The sequence below is a fragment of the Neoarius graeffei genome, chromosome 2 (assembly GCF_027579695.1).
Source record: "Neoarius graeffei isolate fNeoGra1 chromosome 2, fNeoGra1.pri, whole genome shotgun sequence".
Taxonomy (NCBI): Eukaryota; Metazoa; Chordata; class Actinopteri; order Siluriformes; family Ariidae; genus Neoarius; species Neoarius graeffei.
Genome location: NC_083570.1, coordinates 40,177,467 through 40,202,100, shown reverse-complemented (window position 1 = coordinate 40,202,100; position 24,634 = coordinate 40,177,467). Strand labels below are relative to the sequence as shown.

The 24,634-nt window shown below is 40.3% G+C and overlaps 1 protein-coding gene across 2 annotated transcripts; it reads right to left on the bottom strand.

Moving 5' to 3' along the window:
• Nucleotides 1-1,454: 1,454 nt before the first annotated feature.
• ehd3 (EH-domain containing 3) lies at nucleotides 1,455-24,576 on the bottom strand. Of its 2 annotated transcripts, none has more exons than XM_060914209.1 (7): nucleotides 24,416-24,576; nucleotides 23,903-24,165; nucleotides 19,792-19,968; nucleotides 15,916-16,013; nucleotides 6,964-7,376; nucleotides 3,958-4,122; nucleotides 1,455-3,133 (listed from the first exon to the last, which is right to left on the bottom strand). In XM_060914209.1, the coding sequence occupies exons 2-7, from the start codon at nucleotides 24,127-24,129 to the stop codon at nucleotides 2,606-2,608; spliced, it is 1,608 nt and encodes a 535-aa protein (XP_060770192.1). In that variant the 5' UTR covers nucleotides 24,130-24,165; nucleotides 24,416-24,576; the 3' UTR covers nucleotides 1,455-2,605. The 2 variants fall into 2 exon arrangements, with proteins under 2 accessions (XP_060770192.1, XP_060770194.1); XM_060914211.1 differs by having other exon boundaries at nucleotides 23,903-24,138.
• Nucleotides 24,577-24,634: the final 58 nt, after the last annotated feature.

Here is a 24,634-nt window from a genome sequence, read left to right as displayed (position 1 = left end):
ATGTTGGATGGAGGGCTGAGGGCAGTTTTGAGGGGGAGAAGCACCAGGTGCTGTACATCAGCCACAAGCTGTTGATGCAAGAGTCAAAGTACAGTACCATTGAGGAGTGTTTGGCCATCAAGTGGGCATTCTTCACTCTCCAGTACTACCTGCTACGATACCCTTTCACCCTCTGTTCAGACTACACCCTGCTCCAGTGGCTCCACCGCATGAAGAATGCCAACATGCACTCATTGGTATCTGGCCCTTAAGCCCTTTAAGTTTGAAGTAGTCCACAGGCCGGGGGTGCAGATGGTGGTGGCGGATTACCTCTCCTAGCAAGGGGGGTCAGCTGCAGGCCAGACTGCTCCCCAGCTCGAGTCGGGCGGTGGGGGTATGTGGGACAAGGGTGTGGTCAAACGTTGGTTAAACCAGCAGGTAACATGAGTTACACCTGTGTCTAAATAATGACTGTCTATTAATGTGCATTTCTGTGGGTCTTGCAGATAACCAGTAATGAAAGGAGAGCTACGTTCTCAAATGCCTGTGTGTATTTAAAAAAAAAAAAACCACACACTTATTTCTGTTTTGATTATTAATTACTTTTTAATCAAAAAGGGGAGAGTGAAGAATGCTTAAGAGGGCTTTCTTAGATCATTATTTTAGGTCTCTGCTTGTGAAAGATAGTGTATGTTTAAGGCCTCAGAAGCCCACAGTAACATATTCAGCTTTATTATGACTTGGTGTGTGAAACCAAGGTTTAAAATGTTGAGAAACTCTTCTTGGGAGAAGCTTGGAAGCAGCAAGAGTGAGCTAGCACTCGGCCAGAACACCACCTGTGTACGAACATAAAGCTTCAATAAAACCACCTTCTCTCCAAGTTTGTGCCTGCTTGCATCTTTAATAAAGGGAAAACAAAACTCACTTCACAATCCAGCAATTCCTGAAGATACATGGAAGACATGCATCCACCATTCCTGTACCAAGATGGTGGAATGATGCCACCAGTTACTGGTGATTTTCAAATGAACTACCACTTCACCAATTTTTAAAAAAAATGCCTGCCTCGTATTTTGTTCTAGCCTCTTCGATGGTAAGCTCCATCCTTAACCTCACGAAGTAGCTGGAGGATGTTTGATAGACACGGGGGGGGGGACGGGACGATTCTGTACACTTCTGCATGGGGACTTCTACTGATGAATGCTGTAAATGTTAATATACATGTAGCATGGAATACTGTAACATAACTGTGGTTCTAGCACTGAGTGGAGGATAGCCAGACACCAGGACCATTTTTTGCATCACTAAAATGGTGACAATTTCACTATTGGTACTTGGCAAGGAAATAAGCAAACCTTAATATTTTATAGGTTCTGAAGGAAACTGCCCTGGTGGTCCTTCACGTCCTTTGTTCTGTTTTCTTTCACAACTTTGCCTGTTTGATAGTCAGAAAATATCACACTACAACATCAGTGTGCATTGATACACAGTTTATTCACTCTGATGACAAAAGGTTGTCAAGCACACCAGCATATATCAAATACAGGAAACTGAAACAGGGTGCAATTTATTTTTTGATTATTTGACCCTAAATTATAGGCCTGTGGTAGTAATCATTGTCAAGCATTATGCTTACCTTTATTTAAAAACTTTTCTGACTTGTCTGAGCAGATGAGGCTCAGTGGTTAACAAGTGCGCCACTGACTAAATACATCAGTTCCATTTCAGTGCTCAGTTAGCTCACAGTAAACTATTACACGCCGATAACTTTCAAGGATGCACAGACAAACGCTCATGAACTGTTGCAGTATGATGAGTACTGACAAAATAGTGATATGAATGCACAACCTTCCAGTTAAATGGAAAAAAATGTTAAAGCAGTCAAATATAAATGTTAGTGCTGCCTCACTTATTTTTAAATCTATTTTTAAAACAGGAATCAAGTAAGTATTTTAAATACATCAAGTTAACATTAACAGGGATTAACATGTACAGTACACTATTGGACAAGGTTGCCATCACTACAGGTCCATCCATACACGAGTCGAATAATCAACGTTCATATAATCGCCACAACACACATTGTTAACAGTCACTTGGTCAGGCTAGAAAGGGCTTGCATTTATTATGATGCCACCTTCACAAGAAGTACATATACTTAGAAAAAGAATGATTAATATTTGCCGTTATATTTAGGATAACTACTGTGAAAGTAATTAAGACTAAGGATGTTAATCTCTTTTGTTGTTAAGACATGATTTCTCTAATACTGATATACTGCACAATGGCTTGAAATTAAAATGGGGGGGGGGGGGGGGGGAAGAGACCACACATGCGTACTGATTAACATGAGAAATGTTGGAAATCTGTAGTAATTATCATTTCAGTGTAAAGCTGGGTCTCAGTGTAACTGTGGATGTGTAGGTCATTCTGGAAAATTGTGTACTTCTCATTTCTTTAAAAACCATGCACATATCCAACAAACTTCAAATCCACATATCTAGGGAAAAAGTCAGAGCAGTCAGTTACTTGCATTTTATTTATATAATCATGTTCATTGTTAATTGTCCATACAGTGTCCATGAAATGAAGTCCTAATAGCCACTTTTCCTAAATATAACTCAAATTACTCCGGTATTTTTCTCTTTGAAGGAGGTACTAGATGGGATGGAAGCTCACTAGGAAGCTCATGCCCTTCGAGTTTGACCTTGATGAGGTGGTTGGCCAGGGCAAACTCTTCATCGTCCAGCATGCCGTCCTTGTCAATGTCAGCCAGCTTCCATATCTTGCCTAGCACAGTGTTGGGCAGCTTTGACTTGACCATCTCTTTCTTGGCATTTGCACCAGTCACTTTCCCGTTGACAGGTGAAAGTGTGTAAAAGATCTCGTCGTACATAGGTTTATCACGTGCAACCACCCACTCAAGCTCATCAATACCTTCACCAGCACCTTCGCCATATCCGTGGCCAAATGGCCCATTCATGGTGCCCTCAAACGCACCGCCCTTTACCACCTGGCCAGGTTTCTGTGTTTCCTCTTGGCGCACCAGTACCATCAGTTGGGCAATATCATGAGCCAGCATGTCGTCCACCGTGTCAAGAAGCTTTGGCTTTAGTGGCTGAAACTTGTTCAGGTCATGGGCTTGCAGCTGTTCCTGTTCAGAGAAACTTTAGGTTTCTACATAGCTCATGCCTCACAACTGTTTTGCAAAATCAATACAGAGACCCTGTAGCAGGATACGTCACCACAGAGGTGCAATATTTTATACCACTGTATATCTGCATATGGTTTAAGAATCATGCATTGCTTTGGGGTCTTTTTAAACAGCCTGTGGTTTTGAGGTCTCTAACAAGGTCAGTGCATACAGACCCAAAATAATTGGAAACATTTCCCCTCCCGGACACCCCAAATGAACTGAAAACAAACAATCTGCATCCAATTAATCCCAGCAGGCCAAAATGACCATACGTTTGGAATAAATGCTAGGACAGCATGCACAAAACAGTGGACCATGTTCTGGAGGCCTGGGAAACCCCTTCATGTGGTGAAATTAACATTTACTACATATTCTGAAAAAGTATGTTTCCCCCAGTGAAAAGTGAGAAAATGACATTTTAAAATCCCATTCAGATTTCACTGAAAGGGAGAAAAAAAAAAAAATGTGATTGGTTAAAATAAAGACCCATTTATTAATTTGCATTTAGTTTAATGGAATTTTGACTGCCGATGTTTTTTTCCAGGTTTACACACAGTTAAGAAAAGGTGCTAAAACATCTGCACAAATTCACACTAAACCTTCTATACGTTTATAGTGCATGTGGTAACTAGGATTAGTGCTACATTTAATAAAATTTCTATTTAATGACCGGTATATCATAGTTAAACTGTTCCTTGCTCTGTAATAAGGGCTACAGCAGTGTTTCTTGTAAATTTGTGCAAAAAGCAGATTTAAAAATAAAATAATAATAAATAAATTACCTGCATTCTTTTTAAATTGGGGAAATCTCCAGGAGAAATCTGATGCTCTCTCTCAATCCGACTGTAGATCTCTCCCAAGCTGTTGATCAGTTCCTTCTTTTTGTTATCTTTCCCAAAGACTGAGGGCATTTCTTTCTTCAAAGAACTGATGATGTAGGCATGGACCTGCAAAAATCATAAGGTTTCCACCAAGAAGGGTCTGACCTTAAATGAGTGGTTACATTGGATAAGTCAGATATAATTAGAACTATGCTGCAATGAAATAAGCAATATTGCTTGTTAATTGGTTTTCCAGAAAATAATATTTTAGCCACTACAAGACCCAGCGTGTCCACTACAATGTGGTGAAGAGGAAGGAAACAAAACAGTGGTTGAACACGGATACCGAATATAGCCTCCACAGGTTACAATATTAACACCGAGGAGACGCTGGACACAGGCCAAAAGATACAGGACCTCATTTTGATGACAGCAGGGGAAGAGTGTTCTCGTATGTTGCATGCGAAACTGAAGGTTAACTTTGAGGTTCACTTTCAAGAGAACCAGTCTCATGCCTGTCACCAAGATATAATAATCAGTACAGTTCTTTACAAGCACCAGTGACCTAACCAAAGCTTTCATACATAGAGGCACTCTAGTCATCTTTGAAATAGCATGTTACCCAGACTCTCCTGTATTACATTTTTGACTGAGGAACTTGTTACTGTTTTGCCAATTTAATGGAAAAATAAAAATTTGCCACTCAGTACCCTGAAACTACTTGTCCCAATAATAAAAGTACATAATGTAAAGATTCATTGTGGGGCTAAGCATTTGTCTACTTCTATCTTTGGTGCAATAAAGAAATAAAAATCACTGTAGATAAGCTTTAGCATAAGGTCCATAGAATGGCTAGCCATCAACAGACAGATGCAGTCATACTATATTATGAAAGAGAGAAAAAAAAAATCAATGGTTCTCTGTTCACCTTTCACCACATTAATAATGTGGAGTGTACGAGGGATCAAATGACAAGAAACCTTTAGCTAGCTGTGAGAGTCACAACAAACCAAGCTATACTAAAGAATACAGAGTGCTCCAGAGAACATACTATACAGTATAAAACATGCAGATTCACTACCAAGCTACTGCACTGAGTAAATTACACAAGCAAGGTTCATTTAACTGCAGATATAAGAAAAGGTTATGTCAGTAGACTAGGATTCATTAATAGTGCCTTCCATGATTAATGGCATCCACTGGAAATATTAACAAGGGTTAGAAAAAAAAAAATCCACCTTTTGGGGCTGAAACTTCATTTCACATTGAACAAATGAGAAAGCCAACCTTTAATTTTAATAATGTATTCAGAGAACAAATCCTTCATCAATAAAACACATACCACTATTATTGGAACACCTGCATTTAATACTTTGTACAATCTCTCTTTGCCAGTAAAATAGCACAGAGTCTTCTCCTACAACATTTTATAATGTCGGAGAATACAGAGCAGGGCATCCGAGACCATTCCTCTTTACACAATCTCTCCAAATCATCCAGGGTCCTAGGCCCTCTCTTGTGCACTCTGCTCTTCAGCTCACCCCACAGGTTCTCAGAGGGGTTCAGGTCAGGGGACTGAGATGGCCATGGCAGATCATTGACCTGCTGGAAGATCCAATGACAACCTGGCTTTAGTTTCCTGGCAGAGGCAGCCAGATTTTTATTTAAAATGTCCAGGTATTTCATGGAGTCCATTATGCCATGTACAAGGTTTCCAGGGCCTTTGGTGGGAAAAACCAGCCCCAAAACATCAAAAGCACTTCCACCACATTTTTACAGTTGGAATAGGGTTCTTTTCATTACAGCCATCTTTTAAAAAAATAAAAAGAAGTTTATTAATAAAAAAAAAAAAAAAAAAAAAAAAAAAAAAAAAACACCCCCAATAACTTGAGTATTTATTGCCAAAAAGCTCCATTTTTGTTACATCAAACCAGAGAACATGGTTCCAGTCAAAGTTGTAGTAACATTTCATAAACTTCACTTGCTTATGTTTTTGGTTAACTGACAGAAAAAGTTTTTCTGCCAAACCTTCTAAATAATCCATTGGCAAGGAGGTGGCATTGGCAATTTGGAAACCAAGATTTTACTTTTTCCTTGTAATTCACCAACAGTGATCCTTTTTTTTTTTTGCCTGACTTACCCTCTTCCACACTGTACATGGGGCAAAATAAACTGGGTCCTCTTTCAGGCAAGTTTGTAACAGTTCCAGTTGGTGTCCACCTTTTCATTATTGTCCCAATAGTAGAAATGGGCCATTTAATTTAAAAAAAAAAAAAAAAGTTAATGGAAAACATACTTCATTTACTACATTGTGTTCACTATAATTTCCAGGAGTGCCAAGAATAGTGGCACATGTGTTTTTCTTGAAGAAAATTTGATGGATTTGTTTTTCCTCTGAATAAATTAATTTAAATTAACAGTTGGGTTTTTCCCCTTCCCCCCCCAATGTCCGATGAAGCAACTTCACAAAGAGGTAGATTCCCCCCAGACTTTTTTTTTTATTAACCAATCTTTACAAGGGGTACCAATCACCATGGAGATACTGTAGATACAGACAAGGTCTTGCTGTATCACATTGTTGTACTTTGGCATTATTTAAAAATTGCTCACTTTCCCCAACAAAATGTGTACTCTGATTTTTCTCTAAAATATGAAGGCACCAAATCCTAGTGCCGCAGGACAAAAACTGATTTCAATAGCATATTCTGTAGTCCTGTCACTTCCACAGTAACCACCAGCTTTCAGTGACTCAATGCAGATTTTTTTTTTAACCCATGGCACTTTTTTTTTTAAAACACTAATGTAACTCAGGCTTGAAACAGAACTAAAATGTTAGTTCACTGAAAATTATAGTACAGAAATGTTGTCTAGGGAGGATTTTTATTGTGCAACACGAAACTACACCACATTACTCAAACTTTTAAATTAAAAAAAAAAAAAGGCACCAGTACCTTTCCTGAGTGTTACCTTAGCAAGTCTGGCCCTCTTAATGAGATCATTCAGTTTGCGGAGAGCAGCATTGCGTGGCAGCGACTGGATGTCTTTGAACAGATCTTGCTCCTCGGCTTCAAACAGCTTGCGATTGTCAGGGATGAGCAATGGGTGTGACCAGAAGGAGCCAATGTAGACCCGGATCACTTCAGGTGTGTTGACAATCTTCCCCAGTGACCACATGAGGGCACCATAGACGCGCATCAACTGCTGAGTCTCAATCTGGTCTGCCTTGTTAAGTACCACACGGATCTTGTCCTCATGGTTCTTCAGGGCCTTTATCACCTCTGAGAACTCATCAGAGATGTCAAGCTTGTGGGCATCAAATAGAAGGATGATGCGATCCACGCGCTCAGCGAACCATTCCAGCACGGCAGCAAAGTCATAGCCTGGAAGACGCAGAAGCATAGTGTGAAATCAATGGACTACAAAGTCCATAACTAGGAACCTTCTCTCCCACCCCCAAAACAAGCATGGTCTAGTGAGTCAGCTGAAAGGCAGGAAAAAGTTATGGCCTTATTAGGCACTGTACTGGTCTGAGAGAATCCCAGAAGTGCTCCAAGAGCTTTGATAACAGGGTGGATAAAAGGCATTCAGGCTGTGTGATGATATAGAGGTCTTCCAGGATGCAATCGCTTCTACAGTTTGAGCTGTAGTCTTCATCCCACTCCATATTATGATATAATAAAACTTTTTACCATGACTAGAGCACCTAGTACACCGTCCTAAAATCAAGAGCAAAAAGGTCTGCAGTGTAAAAAGGATATAACTGAGAATCTCTACTGCTAAGGTTTTATATGTATTGAGCTGAATGCTAGCTGCATGACTCAGCACCAGAGTGTCTCCTGTAAAATCCTGGCCACAGACTGCTGGAAATTACTTACACATACCCCTCGCTCTCTCTCTGATGCATATCCACCCACCAGCAATGTGACAATGCAAGCCCCCCCCCCCCCAAAAAAAAAAAAAAAAAAGAGGGGGCAATTTCCTCATGGCTGTTTGCTGAATGATTAGTGTGTTACTATTTCAAAAAACAGAGGCATGGAATATGGAAAGCACAGCCATTTTCCCCAGGGGAATCCCATGCCAGCTAGAATACTTTTTGATTGTGGGTGGTAAAAGAGAGCAACTGGACTTGCTTGAAGATTCTTGAAGACGTTTAACCTCTCATCCGAAAGGCTTCTTCAGTTCTGTCGGACTACCTTGCAACACAGGGCTCAGAACATCCCTACAACGGTAGAGGGAAAGAGAAGGAGCAGAATCACATCAAGAAAGCACTTCAGAACTGCGGGTATCCCAACTGGTCTTTCTTCAAGAGCAGAAAAAGGAACATAACGGACAAGGAGGATAACAGGAACAAACACAAGAACATTGCCATTCCCTACATTTCTGGTCTGAGAAACTCAGGAGGATCTTCTACAAAACACAACATTCCGGTACATTTCAGACCCAATAACACCCTGAAGCAGAAACTGGTCCACCCTAAGGACAGAATAGCCAGACACAAACAGGACAATGTAGTGTATGCAATTCAGTGTAGTGAGGAATGCACAGACTCATATATTGGGGAAACAAAACAACCGCTTCACAGGCGTATGGCTCAACACAGGAGAGCCAGTTCCTCAGGCCAGGACTCTGCTGTCTACCTTCATCTTAACAACAAAGGACACTCATTTCAGGATTGCAACGTATGCATTTTAGCCAGAGAGGATCGTTGGTATGAGCGAGGAGTTAAAGAAGCCATTTTGTCAACCTGGAACAGCCATCACTGAACAGAGATGGGGGTCTAAGGCATCATTAATCAGCTACCTACAATGCAGTACTTGGCACACTTCCCAGACAACTGAATGCACACCAAAACCCAGCTGTTTTCAGTCAGTGGGTTTACATGCACATAGAGAAAATCGAATTTCTGCCATAGCTCGACTGAAATCGAAGTTCTAAATGCCATGGAAACACCTTAGCTCAGCTGAAATCGAACCAAACTGGATTTCTCGTAATCGAGCTACACGACCTAGATTATGCGATTGTAGCCGAGCTACTTAGTGCATGTAAACCCTATCGAGCTACGTAGTCGAGCTACTTACTTCAGCACTACCCCTTCCGGAAGTGACGAGACCACAAGCGGGAAACAACAGTCTCGGTCGGCATGACAACAGTAGTAGAAACGTGCACTTCTGGAGCAATGAGGAGATAGAGTTCATGCTCATTCAGCTTAAGGAGTTGAAATATATACATCTCGATGTTGCTGTCCTCGTTCTTCTTGTGAACACGGAACTGATAACTTTGTTTATACTCTTGAATAGCTCTTCTTCATGACAACCGGAAGTGTACCAACACGATGGGGCGTGTAGCGCCACCTGTGGCTTGGGTGCACAATGTACCTCACACAATAGCTCGATTTCCTTGTGTGCACGTAGGATTGGATTTCTCTGGCACCCCTGCTGGGACCCTTAGCTCGATTACCGACAGTAGCTCGATTTGGATGTGCATGTAAAACACACTGAATGACTCACAGGAGGACAGAGAGAATCAGCATTCCATTGATCACCCTAACAACTCTCGAGGCCGTTCACATCCAGCCCCCAGTGACCCACACCAACAGGATGACTCAACGACACCTTAGATGAGCTTTTCATCCATGAAAGGATAAATACCTGATACTCCCTACTAGTCAGACAGAACTGAAGAAGCCTTTCGGATGAGAGGTGAAACGTCTTCAAGAATCTTCAAGCAAGTCCAGTTGCTCTCTTACCACCCACAGTTACTATGACCTGGATGACTGAGAATCTTCACAGACAAACACTTTTTGATTTAGCAGTTTCACAAGGAAATAACTCCATAATTGCCTACAGTTCTGTGTGAGACACTAATGGTGAAACAGTCAACTATCTTCAATACAGTCTTAGGCCAAGTTTACATTAGACCGTATCTGTCTCGTTTTCTTCGCGGATGCACTGTCCGTTTACATTAAAACGCCTGGAAACGCCGGGAAACGGGAATCCGCCAGGGTCCACGTATTCAATCCAGATAGTGTCTGGTCCGGTGCTGTGTAAACATTGAGAATACTTGGATACGCTGTGCTGAGCTCTAGCTGGCGTCGTCATTGGACAACGTCACTCTGACATCCACCTTCCTGATTCGCTGGCGTTGGTTATGTGACGCGACTGCTGAAAAACGGCGCGGACTTCCGCCTTGTATCACCTTTCATTAAAGAGTATAAAAGTATGAAAATACTGCAAATACTGATGCAAATACTGCCCATTGTGTAGTTAAGATTGTCTTTAGGCTTGCCATCCTTCCACTTGCAAGTGGTAAGTGACGCGCATGCCCGATATGCACCGAGATCTCACACACAGCGGCTCAATCCCGAATCACTGCTCGTGCACTTCACTCGCGCGCTCTGTGAGCTGCGCAGGGCCGGAGTGTGCACCCTCCAGAGGGCACTCGCTGTTCAGGGCAGAGTGATTTGGAGCGCAGGATGCCTGCAGAGCCGAGCGTATCTGTGTATTGGCGTTGCTGTGTGCACGCGAATCGTGTATTGGCATTGCTGTGTGCACATTAATTATTTTAAAAACGTTAATCTGATGATCCGCTGATACGGTCTAATGTAAACCCCACCTTAGTCAACACCAATGACTATGTATGGGTGGATGGCATAACATTTAAAAGAGAAGTCAAACTGTCTCTAGAGACAGTCTATAGTAGTTTCTAACCTCGCACATTCCCCAATTAGGAGCCAAATAAAAAAAAAAAAAAAAGTCACACCACCCCAAATGGTTTAAGAATGGTATTATTTTTGGCAACTTCAGTTCACTCTGATATCTCCCCCAACATTTCTTATAATAAACGCATTTTATAGAAGTTATTTGACTAACAATTGAGTCTTGAAGGCACACTCCAACACACATCTGAAGCTCTGGACAGTTCTGCTGTAAATTGTTCTCACAGACATTAAATGTGCAATTTTTCCCCCGATATGTTCCTCATTGGGCGGCACGGTGGTGTAGTGGTTAGCTCTGTCACCTCACAGCAAGAAGGTCCTGGGTTCGAGCCCCGTGGCCGGCGAGGGCCTTTCTGCGCGGAGTTTGTATGTTCTCCCCGTGTCCGCGTAGGTTTCCTCCGGGTGCTCCGGTTTCCCCCACAGTCCAAAGACATGCGCGTTAGGTTAAGTGGTGACTCTAAATTGACCGTAGGTGTGAATGTGTGTGAGAGAATGGTTGTCTATGTGTCAGCCCTGTGACGACCTGGTGACTTGTCCAGGGTGTACCCCGCCTTTCGCCCGTAGTCAGCTGGGATAGGCTCCAGCTTGCCTGTGACCCTGTAGAACAGGATAAAGCGGCTACAGATAATGAGATGAGATGTTCCTCATTTTAATGTCCAAGCTGATGCCTTTATACTGATGATATAACTAGCACACCAACATGAGTAAATAAAGTGATGGCATAAACCAAGGTAGTGAACACTAGCTAAATTTCATGATTTCCTATTGACTGTTAGCTGAGGTCATATAGGTCAGTCAGCCAGTGTAGTTTGGTAAGGTTAGATAGTCTCTCCTTTATCCCCTTTGGACACAAGGAAAAACGCTATGGAACTTCATGCGTTCAATTGTACACATGCCTGAAGGAGGAGTTTTAAACACCACTGAGAATTCTAGTCTTTCAGTGGTGCGTTTTGTTCATTCTCAGAAATATTGCCAAGACAAGAAATGTAACTACACAATGCAGAAAAATTTAGTTCATGCTTTTGTTACCTCCATGTTGGATTATTGTAATGCCTTACTATCTGGATGTTCTAATAGGTGCATAAAAAGAACCCCAGTTTGCTCAGAATGCAATAGCAAGAGTCTTGAGTAGAACCAGAATACATGGTCACATCCTTGCTTCACACTGCACTGGCTCCTGCATTTATTTTTAAAAAATACTACGATTGACCTATAAAGCACTGAATGGTCTCGGATCACAGTGCACCCAAGTGGACTTTTGGCCTTTTATGATCAATCAAAAGGTGCCAGTTCTTTGTTGGCACCTAGTGAAGGCTACAGCAGGAAACAGAGCCTTCTTTTATAAAGCCCCACAGGTATAAGGCATCGTTCCAAGTAATGTTCAGGACTCAGACACAGTCTAAGTCTAGGCTGAAAATGTAGCTGTTTAGTGAATCCTTTTGTTGTACATTTACCCAAAGTAAAGACTGTTTCAGGGTGCCCTCATATCTGTTACCTCCTGGCTCTCCCATTTAGCTATGCTGTTACAGCTAGTCTTGCTGGAGTTAATGCGATCCTTCTGCTCTTTGGATCTGCCTGATCTATACTATTGCCCCACTTCTCCTTGAAGCCTTACTCATCTGTAAAAATCACTTGGTGCTGCTGCTGAGGATGGCCAAACATGGACAGCCTAAAGATTGTCATGAGGTTACTGTGAATGGTACAACAGAGACAGCCTAAAATTCTTCCTCTGATAGCCTAAACTTCAGTTTATACCAAGTCTGATTCAGTTTGATATGAGAGACTTAAAAGTTAAAACCAATGTTGAACATACTCAAGTTCTTGTTAGCACAATTAGCACTCTGATTATCCAGCATCACCCAGATGGATGGATGATTGGTTCCTTTTTGAGTCTGGTTCATGTCATCTCAGGGCCCCCCCATCATCTCCGGCTTGCTCATTAGGGATAAATTAAAAAACATTTTATATCTGGATTTCTGTAAATCTGCTTTGTGACAACGTCCATTGTTAAAAGGTGCTACATAAAACTTAACCAAAATTATTTTTTAAAAAAGTGTACTTCTCCATTTTGTCCACTCGTATACACAATCATTGGTCAATATTCACCCACTACCTAGGTCTCATTATAAAATAGCTATTAATCAGAGAGAAAAGAAACCAATTGTTGTAGAAATGAAGATTTCTCCATCTTTACAAGACAAGACCTAAAACTAAACAAATCATGTCATCAGGCAAGACAAGAACAGAAGTGAAACTGGGAAAGGAGCTTTGCACTGAGGAAGATAGGAGATTCATGGGTTAAATTTCAAGCGCCTTTTTTTTTTTTGCCTGTCAGGAACAGCGTTGCCAGATACTGCTGACGTTTTCCAGCCAAAATATGTTCAAAACCCGCCAAAATGCACTTAAAACCGCCCAATCTGGCAACACTGGTCAGGAATGACAAGGCAGAGCATTGGTTTTTGTGGCGCAACAAGCTGAGACTGTTAGTACTCAGAATTTGCCACCATCTACAATACCTCCATATGGGAATTTATGCAGGCAGCTATAACCACACACACATCCTCTGTTGCCTCTGTCGACAGTGGGAGAGAAACAAACCAAACCGCTCAATCAGGATAAAATAGTGAAATGTATAGGAGTTCACTGAGCACCTGTGAACATTACCATGAAACGACAAAGGAGAAAGAACAAGGAGCTTGTGTCAGCTTGGCTTGTCTGTTATACATTACTAAGATTATGTAGCTTAATAAGGCAATTTGAAGCCACTATATGAAGAATCCATTCAGGATAGTGCAGCTACTGAACGAAAAGACATACTGAAATCCTAAATGTTTTGGTCGCAGGCCACCAAGTTACATTTGGGGTTTCCACCCATTTACGATAGGAAAGGCACTTACAGTGAAGGGAATAAATCTTTCCTTTACTTCTTATGTAGGAGACATTTCACAGTGAGTAGTGCCATAAATGGAAGAGCAGAGTTTGATTAGGCACTGCTAAATCCAACCCTCACACTGAGCTGTTAATGAGAAGGTCTTCACACCACACATGAAAAGCAAGAATGGCAAACTGACCACTTTTTAAAAAAATAAATAAAAAATTTTCTTCAGCTCTTCTGAAACAATTGCATACTCAGAAAAATGTTCCGTAAAGGTACAACATACAGTAGGTACGCTGCAACCCCACTATAACGAATTCCTTGGGGGACATCCAAGCAGTTCACTATACTGAAAAGCTCGTAATACTGAAATGGACCCACTTGTCACACCAAACGCTCACATTATATGCAAAATTTTAGGCACAGTCTTTTAATCATGAAGGTCTCCTTCTGAGTCACTATCGCAGTTCATTGATCGAGCTAAATTATCAAATGAAGCAATTATTTCTTTGTCTGTTATGGAAATGGAGGTTACTGGTGTATCATTGCCAGTGTCCACCCACTGACCCGCTACCTTTTTTTTTTTTTTTAATCTTCACCATTCAGTTCATATACAGTATGTGTTGCAATTCATGAATGAGGTAATTTATGTTGTGCCGCAGGGCTGGGGTCTAAAAACACCACCATACACCTTAACTAGGTATTAAGTTTAGCGGCATCAGCAGTTATTTTGTCTCTATCAATACTTTAATCATGTTCTCAATAATTCAGTTATCGGCACCTAAACCAGGCTCGTTAAGCCTTTGTATTACGGAGTTATTGCTAACTTGACTGCAGACTTGATTATTGTCTCTAGTGGGAAGAGGAGCACATGGCTCAGTGTGTCATGAGAGCAGGTGAATGACTGATGCAATTGCAGGAAGTGTGTTTATTTACAAACAGGCAGGCAAAGAGTTTAAAAAAAAAAAAAAAAAAAAGACAAAGGCAGGGTCCTGAAACAGGCAATGGTCATGCGAGGCACAAACAGAATGGTGGAGACAGAGTCCAAATACACAAAACAAAAGTCAAAACACAGATAAGGCTTGGTAATTCAAGGCAATACGTACAGCACGTATATTTTGCCAAGTCTATGTGTTTAGAGAGTCCTTATAAGCGCATGCTGTGGTTGTGCTTTAATCCAGAACAGGTGCATATTAAGTAGTCTTAATTGCACTGCATGCACATTCAAATCTGCTGCATGCTCATGGACATGACAGCAATTTTTTTTTTTTTTTGGGGGGGGTGGAGACTCCATCTCAGTCACGGGAGGCAAGGGAAACAAACTAAATTTGTTATATATGAAAGTCCATAGTAAAAAGAGTTTCTTATAGCAGGGTTGCAGTGTACCTATATAGTAGCTTACATATGGTTGGTTGCATCATATTACTGCTGTGGAAGTTTTTTATTCCGGTTATGTAGTAGCTTTTCTTGCAAAATTTAAACAATCATCTTATTCTGAAGCAGCAAGAGAAGTCTAATTTTACTACCAAATCCTCACGCCTCAGTCTAAGCCCACATATTTGCTTACAGCAGCTCCCCTTAACTATGACTTTTTTTTTTAACTCTTAGCACAGATAGATCCAGAGAAGTCGAGCCAAATGAACAGCTGTCAATAATCATAAAACCAACTGTCAGGTTTTGTGGGTTTTAATGTTAGCATGCTAGCTATCTGGTACAGAGATATAATTTTTTTTTTAAACAAGCAAGCTCAAAATATTTAGTTGGAGAACAAAATTGATTAAGAACAACGGAACACAGACTAAACAGTACATGAGGGAGCGCACGAGAGAGACGTGCTTCAAGATGGCCTACCCTCCCTCCCCATTTTCTCTCCAAGTTGTTCACCTACCAATTCCCACCCACCAAACAGGAGGGTGAAGGCTAACACATGCTTCCTATGAGATGCATCAACCCAATTTCTTCAAACTGTTGTTCATGCTGCACCACAGGGTGGTGTAATACGCTCAGAGAAAAAAAAAAAAAAAACTGCCACTATCTACCTACTTCCACATACATGAGCTCACAGATGCCCTGTTCCAAGCGACAGTAGATAAAAGTAGTATGCTATTCCAGGTTTGTTCCCGAGGCTCTCGGCCACAGATGGCTGTGGAATAATTGGGATTCCAACGCAAGATGGCCTTTATACATAATTTAACACACACCCCGACAAAAATTCAACTCGTACTGCCATCGCTAAAACCTCATTCCGAGTGCTGTCTGCTGAAAATGTAACCCTGTTAAGAAGATAAATGATACCAAGTTACTCATTTTAAATGTGAGAGTGCGTTACCTCTGCTAATTCTTTGCTTTTCTCCAGACAGGATTCCTGGAGTATCAATCACACTGATGCTCTCCAGAACAGGGTTCGGGAGCTGGGCACACACAAACCTACATGCACACACAATCAGCTGGGTCATAGGATCACAATAAGACGACATGAAGTTAAAAAACATTTCACTTTTCATGACTTGGTGGTAGAGGAGTGAGTAAATAACCTTAAAATGGCAGATGAAAAATGTAAAGTTTATGCTAGTCTTCAGTAGCCTCTCAGGGCAAGTCTAATTTAGCGCTCACATTTAAAATAAAGATTCGTTCAAATTATCCAAACCACAACTCTACCATATACCCACCACATTTGGGGGGAGGGTTTACTATATTGCATTACCATGTGAATTGCAAACCTGACTGCGTATGCAGAGAGAAGTTTTGTGAGCCCGCCATGTCTACCCGTGTCATGAAGAGTATAAACTTTACTCATGAAGTAGTCCATGTCCAATACGTTTATATTAATTTATTAAAAAAACAAAACCCCCCACACTGCTGATTGTGTGTACTCCATCACCTGCCATGTTACTTCATACAGTGTACATTATATACTATTCATGATGCTTAAGATGATCTCAAAAAAGCTCAATCCTACAGTACATATGTAATCGAGCCGGGGGGGGACCCGCTGACCAATAAGCCAAGAGTAATGTGTGTTACTCTACAATAAGATCTACACATGACCCAGCAAGTCCTTACATTGCTGTGTGTCTTCACTTAACTCAACAAGCATACATCATAGCAGCAGGATTGTTTCTATTTTCAGAGTCAGAGACAGTGCACGTCTATAAATATATTTGAAAACCAATGCAACTGCATAAATTACTCAAACACTTCATATTATAAACACTGCAGTTCAGTATGAATTTGCATGCAGTGTCTTCAAATAATTTATGATTTTTTAAACTATTCTTTGAACACAAAAAAGGTCAAAGCTTTATCATGTTTTTGACAACACATTATGAGCAAACTTCATGCTGTCAAACTGTTCTACTGGAATGTTTTTTCCCCCCGTACAATAAACTAAATACCATGCCACATTTACAACCCCATGAAAGAGCAAGCGTACAACTTGCTGAGTGACAGCACCTGCAAAAATAGTCCGCAGTCAAACATCTTCAGCGATGCTCTGGAACTAGTCAGAGCTCTTAATCACAGCATCGTCACAGACAAACTGCTCTAAACACGCTTCACTTGCCAAGATGAAGTCAGTATTTTAAGCTTTTCAGTTTCTTGTGTAGTGAACGAATGTGAGCTGCTTTACTGCTGGATAAAGCAGTAGAATGTGAGGGAGAACACGCCACGTGGAAGGTTTTATAGATGCCTAGGAAGACAACCAAGCATGGAACTTCAACCAGAGGAGGAATGCGGAGCTTAGATAGCTGACTGACTCGGAGTCAGGTGTCTGTCAACCATGAGATTACCCAGAACTAAAGAAACAGCCTGCTGCATGAACTGTAACTTTAACTCACTTGTCAAATGAACAAATGTAATTATAAAAACGGAGCCATGTTACTTGTTAGAGGTTCCCTAAAAGGTGTCAAACTCTGTATTATGAGAACTCATTTAACATTTTAATCCAGTTATAGAATATGCAATTCACAGTGGTGTAACCACATGGCATAGTGTATCATTTCATTAGGAGTAGGCGTATCAGACACTTGCTGGCTGTGCTGTGAAAATTGTGCATGCAGACGCTCATTTAAGTTTTCAAATCAGTCATTGCTTAACTCTTGAATATTATCATTAAAAAGCTTATAACCTCTGCTTTCCAAAGAAATCTCATTAAATCTGTTCAGTACTTTGGGAGTAACAGCAGGTTGAAGTCGGTAAAACAGAGTAAAAACTCTGCTTGTGTGACATCAGGAAACTGCTGGAGCTTTTTGAGTCAAGGGAAAGCAGTCAGGCTCTCCCTCTCTCCTGATCGGTTTCCGACTGGATTACTCGTGAATATCAAATCAGATAACTTTTATAGAGATGTTCTCTCACTCTCACCGTTTCTGATGAAGTATTCAGCAAAAATTTTCCGTCAACTAGTTTTAATGTTATGATTCACAGAAGACTGAATAGCTTTACCTACTTCTTTTTTCAAATCAAACTGATTCACATAAATAACTTAAAATATAACTAGTTGTTTTGATAAAATATTGAGATCTTAGTGGTTGGAATGATATTTTAAAAAGCCAGAAACATGTTACTTCAATTCAATTAATTGGAATTGTTGATTGGATGTGGATCTTACAGTTTTTTCGAGGTTTGCCTTGAAAGCAGTGAATATTAATCAAAATCATTTCTGTTCTTTCACATAAACACTAGTAGGCCCTACTTAGAAATATAAAGGCCTACAGAGTACAAAGAGTAGAAACACACTTTATTTTGATGGAGAACGGTAGATGTGAATGACAATGCTTATTTATGCATATTTTATATTGCACATTGATTTCTCCTTCTTTGTGACGTATAAATGGAGTTAAGATCAGCTTTATATTGCACAAATAAAGCCAGTTGGTGAAACTCTGAAGAGAGTATACCGATTTAATGTTTATCTAATTAGCATAATTTGCTTTTACTAATTTTTCAGACTTCATATTCAGTATACAACAATCTGTGTGCCTGCCAATTTCCATGTAAATATCGGGGGGGGGGTCTTAACATTTGATCTCATTTGTTAACGAGGTTCATTTTGGACCGTGTTATCCGAAGACATATTACAACAGTTTTCTAAAAATTAAGGGCTTTTTTCTCCCCCCAATCTTTGATTTGTAATATCTCAAGAATGGATAAGCATTTTAATTCTGTAATAAGTATGTTGTTCTGCATTCAATGAGACCAGTTTCAAGCAATTTGGATTGAATTGTCACCTGATATGCTTAATACGAAGTACTTTGAACAATACATTTAACAGACTTCATAATAAAAAGTCAGCCATCATGTATTTTAGGTCGAATTAACACTTAAACAGTGAAAAAAGTTGCTTCTTTACCTCAAATTAGACAAGGCTATGGGGTGGGGTTGGTTTTATTTATTTATGCTCCTGTCTTTAGCAGCAAGCAGGAACTGGAAGAGTTCCCCAAAAAGTCCTGAAGATGTGGCGTTCTGGAGTACAGCACTCCTGCTTCCCAATAAGTTACAACACTGATTACCAACAAGGTGTGGTCTGAACCTTTACAGTGTACCAATTACACTGCTGTTAATATAACAAACATATCTGAAATGACTAGATGAAAACAGTTAAAATTAATATACAGTAGTGTCGAATTCAGGATTCAAAAAAGGTGTTGAGGACTACAGAAAGCTGCACATCTCAGGTTCAGTTATTGTATTTTGATAAATGAAGAAATGTTTTAATCAATTGAAATTTGTAATGTAAGAAAATCACTTTACTGTATTACGAGATGCCACTGCATCACATCAAATTTTAAGTTTTGTGCATCTTTAAATACCTAGCAACTCATTATGTATTAAGGCCAGTTGTGTTAAAATGCATGAAATAAAAAGGTGCAACTATGCAAGAATTTAACAAGTGAAAATATCTGAAATACATTCAAATATATCAAGCATTTCCTATTATAAGCCTAATAAATCCATTTCAAGAATTCTTACAGGATTTTAATATAGCAATGTTTTGCGGCGAATGTTACGAGAGAGACAAAGACGTCATCCACTTAGTGTGTACCATCCAATGCCACAGAGAATAGTTTTAGTATATAAAACTGATATGCTGTAAATGTTTATTTAAAAAAAAAAAAAAAAAAAAAAAAAAAAAAGCTATCCAGTGTAAAACTACAGGTTATTATTATGTAGATACATCATTCTTGATTTATAGTAAAATCATACTGACCTGTTTAGGAATGCATTGCCAAAAGCATTCAGCTTACGAAAAGGCTTCTTTGGATCCACGACCAGAGCGTTTCCTGGGATCAAGCCTTCGATGTCGCCATGCATTACGGCAATAAACGAGTCTGTGGTTGGCTCTGGACCAATCCGCATGCCTGGGAAATCCTGTTCTAGCAGGTATCTATGGTGAGATACACAAAACCGTAAGGGCTTACAAAATATACAATACCTGTTACTCAGCGTAGTGTTAAATCATTAAAAGGATATTAACCCAGTCCATAAGTCAGGTGCAGGCAAAGGACAACCTCACAAAGCAACATTTTTCATGTGCTGAATGTCAGCAAACACTGTTGGCTAGGGACTGGTTACAATTTTGGGTATTTGTGTCACGTTTATGGGCAAGTGGGGCTGGCACTCTGACAGACTCATGTGCCATCCTACGAAAAGCTAGTGTGTCAAATGCGAGCGAACCAGCCTTCAGACAAACACTAACTGATCAAGGAGTGTGTCCAGCTGCCTACACTGAAACATTATCACAAGATGCTGCAACCATTTTTTCCATGGGTATTAAGAGTTTTAGATTAATATTGCCTGTAATAACCTACAATAACCTGCATCATGCCAATGCAGCACTGCAACAACCAAAAAGGCATCCAAAAAACACTAGTTGACTTGAATACCTAATAGCATGATATCAGCAGTTCAGAGCCCAAAAGTGAAGCAGTACTAGTCAGCAACTTCATTGCCCTTCGTTCTGCAGTAAAATCTGAGACTTTCATTCAGGTTTCCAATTTCTGGAAAAATCCACACTGTGCAAGTACTAAGGAGGACTCCGATGCAACTCTTCATGCACAACATATTCACAAACACACTCAAACAGGAATATAAGCCAGCCACAAATTAGCTAGCAGACCAATTAACATGCTTAACCTTGGCCATGGCTTCACCCTGTTAGAGAAGCAGCTTTGGGACCAAAAGGTTGCTGGTTTGATTCCCTGGATCAGCACGAATGGCTGAACTGCCCTTGAGCAAGGCACCCAACCGCTCCCCAGGCTGCTCTGGGTATGGTACATGCCACTTTGGATAAGAGCATCTGCTAAATGTAATGTATGCCCAAACGTTACTGAAAACATTTTGACAGGACTGGCTACTTAGAATATTACGACACACATCATGACAGATACTGAAAGCCTACTCATGTCCACTGTTAGCAATGCAAATCAATTTACTGAGCAGTTAACTGGCTGCCTAGCTGTGTAAAACCTATAGTACTGAAATAACAGTCATTAAAGGGGAACTGAAGGCAAATTTATCATCAAAATTCTATTTCTCATTTTATAAAATGCAGGAATGTATTTTTGATAGCTATTTTGTCACTGCTATAGCAAGTTATGAGTGTTTGAAATATGCTATGTAATATATATCAGTCCATATGGCAAAGCGATGGCCATAAACAAGACTCGCTGAGACCTGTGTGAGACTTCGTAGGACGGAAGTAAAACGTACAGTGGCAATCAAAGCGACCAACATCTGCCAACGTTGTCAAAAGACGCACGTGCCCCCTTTTGAATGCTGACGTAATCAAGCCGGAAGTTTTCCCTGTACCCAAAATCACTCCCTATATAGTGGGGATGCCATTTTTTAGTGCTGTCCAAAACTTGAGTGAGGATTACTTGCATCCTATATAGTGCACTCAAAGTATCCCACAATGAATCATGAAAAGTAGTGTACAACCGATTGTCACTAACCAAAGCAATATATCCCATCATGCAATTGTGGTCACGCTGAAAAATCAAAGTCTCAAATTTGATTTAATAACAGGCAGCAGCAAAGAAGAAAGTATTCAGCCTTGATTTAAAAAAATAAAATAAAGTTGAAAGATGCAGGTACCTTATATTGATTAATGTGGGAAATGCGCTCAGTATAATATGTATTTATTATTTTGAAAACCCACCAGCCGCCTGATCTGGCACGTTTTAATTGTGTGACAGTAATGACGTAGATACCAGCGAGACAGACTAGTGTCCGAAAGCTTTTTTTTTTCGTTTAGCCAATCGTTTGAAGTCATATGGAATAATCTCCATCACTGATGAAGCTGGCAAATCTTGAAATTAATCTAAATTGGAATGATATGGAGATCTGGCCTCTGTGTAAACAGTTTTCAAAATGGCGGTGCTGACACGTCACGTTTGAAGTCTCGCACAAGTCTCGTGAAGATTGCGTGGCTAAGCGACGCCTGCTGTGGACCATACAAACCACATTCAACATGGCTAAAAAACAAAAAGGCCGATAAGTGTAATATAATAATATGCCAATACGAGTCACAATATAAGGTTAATAAAACTGAAAACATAATTGAATAACACATTAATTAAGAAATAAAAGCAAGTTTAAAAACGACTTCAGTTCCCCTTTAAATGAAATTGTTACATGAACTCAGTCAAATTCCCTGGTTTTGGTGAAATCTTTAGACTCCGAGTTGTAACAGGGTTATATTTCATCAGAATGACCCCTTACCTAGTAATGCCAAGTGAGCCTGTGTTTGAAATCACTCTAAAGAATAGCTGTGTCCCTGCAATCTGTCCCAGCAAGGCAAGAAGCATCACTTTAAAAGCTAGACCTCATGCAACGCAAATCTATGTTTAAGTAGCACTTGGCAAGAAAACGCTTGGTTCAAGGCTAATCGATAACACAGCAGCTCTAACCAGATCAAGTTACAGAAAATCAGATGGTGTTCTGTTGGGTTGTCACTTTAGTTTCTGTACCACATATTCTGGAGCATACTAGAGACATGGAACTGTAGAAATGCCAGCATCCTGGAGAGCTTCTCCTGTAGCTTGGCAATACTTTTCACATTTGGCCATTCTGCTAAAGTCCATGGATGATCTGTGGTGTCAGGACACAAATCCATTTAACTGTAACATGGGGAATTCGCCCTCATTCTCCTCTACACATTCCTCATGCACCACTTGCGTCACTCTCAGACAGCTCTTAGCCAAACACCAAGAGACAATTAGCTATTTGTATGATTTTTTTTTTAAAACAGCAGTTACTCTTTTCCTCTTTCCAACAGCCAAGCTGTTTTTGGTGTAAACGATACCATGATGTGCAAGTTTGATTCTCAGCTGTACGTGACAGGGATGCTCCGTCTGCACCACTGCCCGATTGTTGAAGATGTACAGTATGTACTCAGGATCACTAAGGGAAGTGATTAATTACATCAGGATAAATGGGATGTAGCAGAATCTTCTTAAATGAAGCACAGACAAAGAAAGTACGATAACAGTAAAGCAGGGATGCTTACTTTATTCAGGAAAGCTCAGTGCACATTTGTAGTGCTTTGTGATAAATCACATTCCCAAGCATCTAATATGCATTACAATCCCCTAGTGTGGAATTAATTATTTTTTAAATATATTATATATGCTCATGATGTACTAGATATACAAAAGAACACGCACACACAAAAAAAGGTTCACATAGGGGATTTTCAAAATGATGCTACTTCAGTGAGTATAACTGAAACAAGTCCACTGAAATTCTTAATAGCTCTTAAATGCAACAACAACAACAAAAACGGTCATATATCTATCATTTGTAAACATAAACAGTCACCAGTAGATGTAGTAAATCATTTGTATTTGGGGCTTAGGTTTCTTATTTATTTCTAAATTATTCCTCCCCCCACAATCAGAATGATGACATGGTTTTAAAGTTCTACTTCTAAGCGCATATGGGAACAGCTCTTATTTTTCTTGTAAACTAAAAAAAAAAAAGCCAAACAAACCCTCAGCCATGTGCTAAATCTCATTTGTATGCTAGACGCAATCCAGAATTTAAAAGGCTTAAGAAAGCTTCTCATTACCAAATTATTTGTGCTGCCTCTTGAGAAAAATCCACAAATACAAATTATACCCCAGATGCATTTTATTTAAAGCTATACAGGGTTATTTGTTTGTTGTGGCCTGGCATTTGGCAGCACGTCTATAGAAGCAGGTGGGGCAGAGTATCAACATCAGGATCATGACGATTCCTCATTTCCAATCCCATGCATTTGCACTGAGATTATACAGTAATATAAGATTCTGAGTCAGAAGAAGTGTCTCCTGACCTACCGTATGAAGCTGGTCTTTCCAGTGGAGTATTGTCCCACCAGTAGGACCATGGGCTTGTTGTCAAAGTCTGCATCCTCCAGTGACGGTGAGTGGAACTCGTGGAATTTGTAGTGCTCTTCTAAAGGAAGCAGTTTGGTTTTGTACAGCTTCTTGAGTCCTTCACTGACAGTGTGGAACACCTCAGGATCTCTCTTTCTCCTGTCGTCTGTTCCCAGCCAGCTGAACATGGTGCACTCCTGCAGATAGACTCCTCAGTGTGAAACCTAAGTGAAACTCAAAGGCATTATTTTTCACTGCGTGTTTGCAGGCCAAGCTCTGTACAAAACCACACACATTTCCCTGCCAAAACAACAAACATCATCATCAATCAGTCCAATCTAACAGACAGAAAAACAGATACATTTCACTGAAGATGTTCCTCTAGTGGAAATGAACGTGGAGAAAAGGTTACACTGTAACATTAACCCCGAAATGCACTGTTTACTAACCGCTACTCTGTTTCCAGAACAATACCTGCGTTAAGACTGGACCCAAGAGGTTAGAAACCCATCAGACTACTAGAATAAAAGCTTGAGTAGATCCAGAGAAGAGTCTGGAGAAATGAACAGCACTCCTCGGCTCCTCTGAGCTGCAGGTTTAAAGCCCTCTGAGCTCAAAACAGCCAGATGACAGAAAACGCCCAGCCCAGCTCATCCCATCAGCAGGTGAACTGTCCAATCAGAGGGCTACTTA